We start from the raw sequence: 9,457 nt of genomic DNA on the forward strand, positions 1-9,457 counted from the left end.
AAACAGTAAAATTGATAAGATATTAAAAATTAAATACTATTCAGTACGTTGTTCCAATCAAAATTGTTGTGAGAAATCGTGTCATGTCCTGCTTTAGCATGTGAAAGACGCCACCTTCTGTCTCCTTCTCAGCTAGCTCGCGAACCTAGAAAGCATACAAAACCCAATCAGGTAAGGCAAGAATTAACAAGTCCTCCCTTAAATCACACAACAACTTGAAGTTTGTAGACATTATAGGTTTAGACCCCAAAAAGGGGTGGGGAACTACTTTTTTGGCCTCATGCATCAGAACCAACATCACATGCATGTGTCTTGTCCACTGGGGAACACTAGGGTTTGGATTTAGCACATTGTTTTTGATAAAAGATCACAGGCCAAGAGCATGATGAGGATTCGTTTGCACATGGATCAAGACCACGTACACACCTGTAAAGGGTATCCACCAAGACCTAGAGGCATTTGGTCTATAATACCTATCTAGGCACAGATGGAGCAAGTTCAAGCAAACCAAAGATTCAGGACAGCAAGTTGGGCCAGCTAGGTGACCAGATTTAAACAGGCCTCGGTTTAGTTTGGGCCAGCCAAAACAGGACCAGTCAAGCACTAAAGCCTCCAGCAAGGACCAATGGGGATAATCAGCCTCTGAAAGAAGCTTGCATGTGGTCTCTGAGCTGACCATAGGCGGGTCTACAGAAATCCTACATGCCACTATGGAAGCTATGGAGATTGTCATGATGAGTAGAGATAGAGTGATAGAGAGAGATGATTTGCACGACTCGATAATCTGTTATGATTGATTAATCCTTGTATCAAGTACATGCTTTTATAGGCTGGAAGGCCTTATCTTAGACACATCACATGCAAGGGGGCAATGACACATGGCTAGGCCAACATTCATACTCACTCACTCACATAAGTGAGTGTTCACACACACATATATGGGATGTTCACACATAGGCATAAAGAGGGGTACACGTACACAATGGATACACACATACACTCAGTTTTGTGGGCTGAAAAGGCAAAACCAACTCGATTACGTATTTTCCTATTCTCCTTATAAATAGCCAAGCTCTCATTTGTACTCTCTCTCTCTCTCTCTCTCTCTCTCTCTCTCTCTCTCTCTCTCGCTGCTGTTCGCCGTCCCTGCTCGCCTCCCTACTGCCGCCCCCCTTTCCCCACCTGCTCACCTCGCTACTGTTCGCTTCGCCCCTCCGCCTTCTGTTCGCTGCCCGCAACTATTCGCTGCCCGCAACTATTCGCTGCTGTTCGCCGTCCCTGCTCGCCGCCTTCTGTTCGCTGCCCGCACCCTTTCGCCTCTGTTCGCTGTCCCTGCTCGCCGCCTTCTGTTCGTTGCCCGCACCCTTTCGCTGCTGTTCGCCGTCCCTGCTCACCTCGGTACTGGCGCCCCCCCTGCTCGCCTCGCTACTGCCGCCCCCCTTTCCCCACCTCCTCACCTCGCTACTGTTCGCTTCGCCCCTCCGCCTTCTGTTCGCTGCCCGCAACTATTCGCTGTTGTTCGCCGTCCCTGCTCGCCGCCTTCTGTTCGCTGCCCGCACCCTTTCGCCTCTGTTCGCTGTCCCTGCTCGCCGCCTTCTGTTCGCTGCCCGCGCCCTTTCGCTGCTGTTCGCCGTCCCTGCTCACCTCGGTACTGGTGCCTCACCCACCCTTGCTCAGGCCCCCAAGGCAGCAACATAGCTCTCTCTCTCTCTCTCTCTCTCTCTCTCTCTCCTCCCTGCCTGTGGGAAGGACTGCAGAGTGATCTGGAGGAATGGCCCCGAGTCTCCAAGAGAAACTCGAGGCCCTCGAGATGGCAATGAAGGCACTAATCAAGGAGAACAAGAAGACATCAGATTCCAACCTCAATGAGGAGGAGAACAAACTACACCGGCACATCATGGCTCTCGAAGCACGGGTCACGAACCTCGAACAAGAGAACACGGCACTCAAGGAGGAGGTGAGTGCATTGAAAGTGGAAATGGTAGCCATCAAGAATACTGAGAAGGAAGAAGGGGAGATCAATGACAACACTCTCATGGCCATCAAAGAAGAGATCTCCAAGGACACTTACTAGAGTTGGGAGCTAGGCATCGTCTCGTTATTTATAACGGGATGCTACAGTGGCCGGGATCAGGAGGGCTGACATGCTTCCCACATGGGGGTCATACACGGACCGGAGGCACGATGGTAGACTACATTATGGGGTCTTTGGAGGCATCACAGCTTGTCACCTCATTCTCCATTCCACCTCGTCCTATTGGGGCAGATCATACATACTTGGCATTTTCACTAGCCGGATCACCGGTATCACCAGCCCCCCACATATCGACGCCACACACTACCATCTACTTCACACATGACATGGCAGACATATACACTCGCAGAGTAGAGGATGGGCTCCTACTCATGGATCCCCTGGCACCTATGGATACCATTACAGCCCAGCTGGCATCACTCCTACACACGGCTGCATTACAGAGCTTCCCACATCGAGTTCGAGGAGAGAGATAAGGAGACTTACTCGCCGCAAAAGGCGGGCCTTCGCAGAGATACAGGAGCTAGAGATCTTTAATTTCTTCATGAGTAGAGATAGCCCTGTCTCATGGCGGCACTTCAGAGAGCCCCGGACACCGACACCAATTACAAAACTCTCCACACGACGCCACCATCTTCAAACAAATCAATGATCTTCAATCCTTAGTGAAGATATCTATATTAGCCTCGCAAGTCGACGTAATTCTTTTAATCCTCACCCCAACAAGTACCTACTTCAACACAGAGCAGTTCAGTAAGAGTCTATATGACTCAATTCTTTTACTTCATGTAAATCTGCTTCATAAGGGCACTTAAATATAAAGAGCACTTAAATATACATAAAAACAGAAGAGAGGAACAGGTCCTTCTCAACGCATCCGCAGCCAAATCTGCTGTGCCTGAGGGCAGTCCCAAAGGCAATGTCTCTGTGTCTCCATAGGGTGGCCGCATCGGACGCAGGCCGCCGGAAGACCGCTGTAAACAAGCCAAGTGCCAACTGCTGAGCCCCTGTGGGCGACCAGCCACTGAAAAGCCGAGATCCTGCGGGCCTGTCGACTAGCCCAGAGCCGAGCCCAGAAATCCTCCAGGAACTCCTGTGATAGTCCCTGCAATCGCCAATGCCCCGCTGCCGCTGGAGAAACCGTCCTCCTCGCCATCAAAATATGCCGTCCCAGCCGAACAGTATACTGGAAAAAGGTGATCTCTGTGGCCTCAAGGGATGCATAAGGATCATGCCACTCGTACTCCCCGGGGTCCCACTGTAGCCGGGCCACGGGGCGCGCTGCATATGACCATATGCGCCAATCCGGGAGCACGTCAGCAGGGTCGGGGTCAATATGCCACTTCCGAGAAGCGGCAGCCACTACCCGAATCCTCTGAAAGGTGCACTCTGCAACCAAAGGCGACTCCACCTCCACTCTCTGGAGTTTGCCCTCATCCTGAATCTCATAATAGAGGCATCTGCCATCCTCAGTGCTAGCTCTGACAGCAATCAGGATCTCCAACTGTGTAAAGGCTCCCATCCACCGTGGGGCCACTGGCTCGAGAGGTGTGAACCACTCCTCTGTAAGTGCCTCCTGAATATCATCCCTCATAATCAACCCCCCTCTGAAGTGACTCAGCCTCTCCACTTGGGTCTCCTCTGGTAGACTGCAGAAAGCCTGCCAGTCTCCAAAACTACGAGCTGGGCCTGCCGCTAAAGGTCCCCAGGCTAGACGAGGCTGAGAACCCAGCATATGACCCTGCTCTGTACGAACCGCTGGGCTCCAGATGAGGGGCTGCCTGGCCCGCTCCTCAACACAAGAAGAAGGCCGCTGAGAGAGCCCCGGTCTCAGCAGCTCCCAAGCTCTCAGGATACTCAAAGCAAATCTGTCCTCCCATCCTCTACTGAGGCCTGTCCTCCTCATCTCTATGAAGATCCAGCGAATCTCTGGTGCCCAAGTACCCCCTGCAGGAGGCGCCCGGGCCTGCAGTCGCTGCAAGAGGAGCTCTTTCCAAGGCTCAGCGCCTGGAAGCAACCCCCGAACAATAAGCTTCCCCAATAAGGCTCTACTCTGATCGACTGGATCTATAATGCCCAAACCGCCCTGAGCCAGCGGAAGTGTAATAACTGCCCATGCAACCTTTGCCCGAGCTGGCTGACCGTCCCGCCCAGACCACAGAAAGTTCTTGATCAGCCTCTGTACCTGGCTGATGCAAGAGCTCGAGAAAATCCAGCAAGACGTAATGTACCACATAGTCGCTAACAGCACCTGATTTGCCACCACCACCCTCCCAGCCAAGGATAGTCGAGCTGTACTCCAATACAATAGCTTCTTCCGAATGCTCAGAAGAAGCGGGGCAATCTGCTGCTCAGGTGACAAATCGAGGCCAATCTGGCATCCCAAATACCGCACTGCTGTGCCTGGAGGAATCCATCTAAAACCGGGATCCGGGCTCCATGCCGGAGTGGGAGCACTACTGATCCAAAAGGCCACTGTCTTGCGCCAATTGATCAATGCTCCCGAAGCTGCACTAAAAACCTGGAGCGACTGCTCTGCCCGAATAAGATTGGCCTCTTGGCCATGCAAAAATAAGCCCGTGTCGTCTGCAAACTCAGCATCAAGCAAATCCTCCCCCCGGACTGGGAGCTGGAGTCCTCTCAAACCAACCTCCTCTGCCGTCAAATACATACTCATAGCCTCCGCAAAGAAGAGAAAAAGGAAAGGGGCGAGAGGACACCCCTGACGGACTGATCTGGTCAGCTCAAAACTCGGCCCCCGACCTCCTGCAATCAGCACCTGGCTGCGAGCTGTGGAATACAAAGCTGCCACCCCTCTGATCCATCCTGGCTCAAAGCCCAGGCGTAGCATAGTGCCCTCTAAGAATCCCCAATCAACTCTATCGTATGCCTTCTCAAAATCGAGAAGCATCACGACCAAGTCCTTGCCAAGAAACCTAGCTCGGGCCGTCGCCTCCCAGAAAGTAAAGATGTTGTCAAGGATACTGCGCTCCTTGACAAATCCTGTCTGAGTAGCATGAATCAACTCCCCCAGGAAGGGCTGGATCCTCAAACTCAAGGCCTTTGCTAAGACCTTGTAGACAGTATTGAGGATCGTAATAGGCCTCCAATGCCGAATGTCATCCGATACTCCCTCCCCCTTGGGGATAAGATAGATCAAGCCCTCTGAAAAGCTCTGCGGCATCACCCCAGTGTCCAAAACATGCTGAAAGCCCCTGCGGAGGCCTGGCCCCAAAAGGTCCCAATAGCGCATAAAAAAGGCCGGCGTCAGTCCGTCCTCCCCTGGGCAACTATGTCGCGGCAGGACCCTCAAGGCCTCGGCAAGCTCAATCTCTGACAGAGGCGCACCTAGAACTGTGCGCATATGGTCTGTGACCCTCCTCTGCACATGGGCCCACACAGTCTGTCTGCACACATCTCGATCCTCAGTGGCTGGCTCCGCTGAAAGCAGGTCACTATAAAAAGCAGTGGCAATGGCTCTGATCTCCCCGAGCTCAGTAGCTATCGATCCATCCGGTCTACCAAGCTGGCGAACTCCTGCTCGCGCATGACGGGGTCCAGTGATCTCAAAAAACTCCCCAGTCACTCTATCACCAAGCTGCGTCCACTGAGAGGCCTGACGACGATAGTAAAACTCATGTCTCTGCTCCTCTACCTCTCTAACCTCCTGGCGTGCCTGGCTCAGCTGGGACGCCACCCACTCACATGCAGGCTGCTGCTCCTGAAGGCGCTGTAGCGCAGCAAGGCTGCGTATCAGCCGTTGCTCCCGCTCGCGAATCTCTCCCCGTCGTGTCAAAGCTGCAGCATGTAGAAAAGAGCTAAGATCAATGAGTCCCTGGGCACACTGGCCCGCTGCATCCTGGTCAGAGCACTGACTATCATGCCAGATCCTCTCAATGTCCTCAGCGAGACTGGGATCTGCAAGTACCCTCTCTGGGATCCTCAACTGCAAGCTGGGCTCCCGTGTCCCCTCCTCCAATGTCAATATAACTGGCGCATGATCTGAAAATGAGGTGCCAGCAAGAATGCCGACGGAGCCCCCTCGCTCCCCTAACCAATCGCCCACATAAAAGCGATCAATCCGAGATAGATTAGTCCCTCCCTGCCGGCGATCCGACCGAAAGAAACTAAGACTGTCCTGAGACCGGGGAGAAAGCCCCATGCTGCCATGCATCAGTGATCCTCAGTGACATGCAAAACCGGTCCCAAGCTGCAAGCTCCATGCCATGCACTGTAACATGACTGCCTCCCACCCTATCTGCCGGATCCTCGAGCATGTTGAAGTCTCCCCCAACACACCAATGTGCGGCCTCTGGCAATGCATCTGTAACCTGAGTCCAAAACTCTGCTCTGGCACTAGCATGATTGGGCGCATAGATGTTGAGCACACCCAATAGCTCATCATGCATCCTCAGAATGACATACTGTGCTCTACCAAGCACAATGATCCCTCGATCCACAATGGCCTGCCGCCATACATCTGCAATAACCATGCATACTCCTCCCTGTCCACCCAAAGGACCAAACCCTGCAGACCAAAAAGTGTCCCATCTACCAGGCATCACCGAACCATATCTTCGGATCCTGCTCTCACCCAAGTGGTGCTCCTGCATCATCAAAATGTCAATGCTGCCACCAACCAGGCATCTCTGAAGCTCCTGCCTCAAGCAACCTCGATAGCGTATAAAGTGTGCTCCGCCAAGGCCCTGTACATTCCATGAGATGATCCTCATGGATGCCCTGCTGAGGTGGATGCTGTCTCAGCCATACGGCGGGCCTTCGCAAGCGGCTTGGATGGAGAGTAGTCCCCATCCGAACGGCTGCGAATCTGCCCACCCGGTGTACTGCAAGAATCCCGGATCAGGCGCCAGTGGCTGTGGCCCATGGCGACTGCCTCCTGCTCTGACAGAGAAACCTCGTGTATACTCACATATCCAGGGTCGCGCGCCAAGTCTGCCACTATGCGCACGACCAAATGCCGAATCCCTGAGGTATCCACACTCCCGGGATCCAAGAAAAAATGAGCCAACTCCCAAAGTCAGCCTATCACATCAGTCACCTCCAGATCGCTCATGTGGTGAGAAAACTCAACTGCTTGAGTCTTCAAAGTGCTGAGAGCGAGCTCTAGAGTCCACTCCCGATCACAAGGTCCACATAGAGGGAACGAGAAGGCCACCGCTGAGTCTAGTGCCTCCTCCCCGCGGGCCGGAGGTATCACTACATGAACTCGAATGGGTGCTGGCTCATGGGGGCCCTCTGCTCCAAAAAGGCGTGTAAAGGTATAATCAAAGGCCTCCGAGCGCTGTCTAATGCCAAGGCGACTCAGCCGACTGCGGATAGATGAAATCCGTGAGGCCCTAATCGGCATAGGTCTCCTCTGTGATGCTCGAGCGAGGTCAGTGCTCAGCGCTCTCGGGACTGCAGGTGAGCGCCAGGGAACTGCCAGGGTCTCCCGGGAAGGTGAGGCGGGCGGAGGGGGAGGAGGGGGAGGCGAGGGAGGTGGAGAGGGAGCCGCTGCCGAAACCGGAGCGGAGGCGGGAGGAGGCGAAGGTGGAGACGAGGCGGTGGGAGGGGACGGGGGTGGGGGTGGGGGGGGTGAAGAAGGGGGAGCTGGCATCTCCTGGTCCTCAGTCGCTGCAGGGGTCTCCTCCTGAAGGGAAGCAAAGCTGTTCCTCACGGGAACCCAGTGAGGCTGAGACTGTGGCTGCTGCTGCAGCGGTCTCTGGGCGTGCTGCTGTGGCTGTCTCCCTCGGCGACGCCCCTGTCCAGGCTGCCACTCCGAGGTCTCTGTGGCCTGAGCAGGTGTCCCGGAGGCAGCCTGCCGAGCCGAATCTGTGGGCGGGCCATCAGTAGCCTGCTGCTGTGGTGGTGAGGGTCGGGGTCTCCTGCGAGGGCAGGCCTTGGCCAGATGACCGACCTGCCTGCAAATGAAGCACTGGTTCGGGAGCCCCGAGAACTCCACTCTCTGATCTATCCACCCCCCCCTATCCTAGGTAGCTGAATGACCTTAGGAAGAGAGAAGATGTCAGATACCAACACTCTGACCGAAGGTAGCCCAGCTGCTCTGGCCACCACTGAAGCTGCTGAGGGGCCCGTCTCAAGAACCGAGCCCACCATTGCTCCGAGCCTGGAGAGGAGCGGAAGATACTCCCGGCGGAGACCAGGGAAACAAACTGTAATATGGAAGAGGCACTCTCCCTGCTCCGCCGCAGCTGGGTCAAATCCATGCTGCCAAGGCCTGAAGAAAGCCCGAGCACCCCTGATGTCCAGAGGACTCATGGCAAGGACCTTGGCAACGCTCTGGGCGGCCTCGAACTCGATCTGATAATGTCCCCGGCCCAAGAGCTGTACATCCAGGATCTTGCCCACATCTGCTAGAAGGCGGGCCTGAAGAAGATCCCTGATCTCCCCTCTGCTAGGGCGAGTGCCGACTATACGGCAGATGGTGGAATGAGCCTGGAGGCGTTCCACCTCTGCGGTGAGGCTCGCTTCCTCTTCCGGCGAAAGAGAAAGCCTGATGGGGATGTCCTCGGGGGCGCGCGAGGGGGCTGCGGATGAGTCCCTCTGAGGCGAGGCGGGAGGAGTCTCCATCAGAGTCTGAAGCTCAGGCGAAGGCGAGGCGAAAACGGGAAACCTGCAAGAAACGGGCTGCACACGAAGAGGCGGAAGACTGGAAGAAGAGGAAAAAAAAACAGAAACCCCCTGGGGGTGAAGAAAGGCACGAAAGAGCAGGGAGGGGACGAACAAAACCCAAGGAGAAGCCCTGGGGGGGGGGCGGCAGCAACGAGAAGGGGGGGGGGGGGGGGGCAGGGCACTGCTGAGAGGAGGCGGGCGCGAGCAGGCGGAGAGGGGGGGGACGAATCAGGCGAAAAAGGGGAGGGAGGGCGAATAGGCGAAGAGGGAGGGGGGGGGGGGGGTGAGCCGGCGCGAAGAGGCTAGGAGGGGGGGGGATGAGATGGCGAGAAGGGGGGAGGCGCAGCAGCAGCGAGGAGGGGGGGCGCAAACAGGCAAGACCGCGAGAAGAAGGGGGGGGGGGGGGGGGGGGCGCAACGGCGAGTAGAAGGGGGGGGAGCAAGAAACGAAGGCGGCGGCGATGGGCGAGCAGCGCAGGGGGGGGGGGGCGAAGGCGGGAGCTTCAGCGAGCTAGTGTTTCTTGGCTCCACCGATTGGAAATTGAGACTGGCAGAGCAGCACGGATCCCCCGAGAGGAGAGGGTATGCAGATTGTGCAGAGAGGAGGTGGAGAGTGACGAGCATTATGTATGCAGATGCAGAGCATATACAGCCCATGAGAGAGAGAGATATCCCATTTTATTCAAAGAGCCACATTCCCTACGCCAGATCTTTGAGGCAGCAGACCAGCGCATACTGGGGAGATTCATTCTAGACATACAGCGCCACAGAGAGACATCATTACAGGCTC

The 9,457-nt window shown here is 55.4% G+C and overlaps 1 protein-coding gene across 1 annotated transcript in view; it reads right to left on the minus strand.

The window, feature by feature from the left end:
* The window catches only part of LOC147610691 (DUF21 domain-containing protein At1g55930, chloroplastic-like), a 128,106-nt gene that overhangs the window by 18,895 nt on the left and 99,754 nt on the right, over positions 1-9,457 (minus strand). Inside the window, 1 exon segment of the mRNA XM_086785129.1 lies at positions 48-145. Coding sequence (XP_086641255.1) covers positions 48-145 — 98 coding nt within the window.

This window comes from Cibotium barometz, chromosome 48, assembly GCF_041138505.1.
Source record: "Cibotium barometz isolate CiBa-2024 chromosome 48, ASM4113850v1, whole genome shotgun sequence".
Lineage (NCBI taxonomy): Eukaryota > Viridiplantae > Streptophyta > Polypodiopsida > Cyatheales > Cibotiaceae > Cibotium > Cibotium barometz.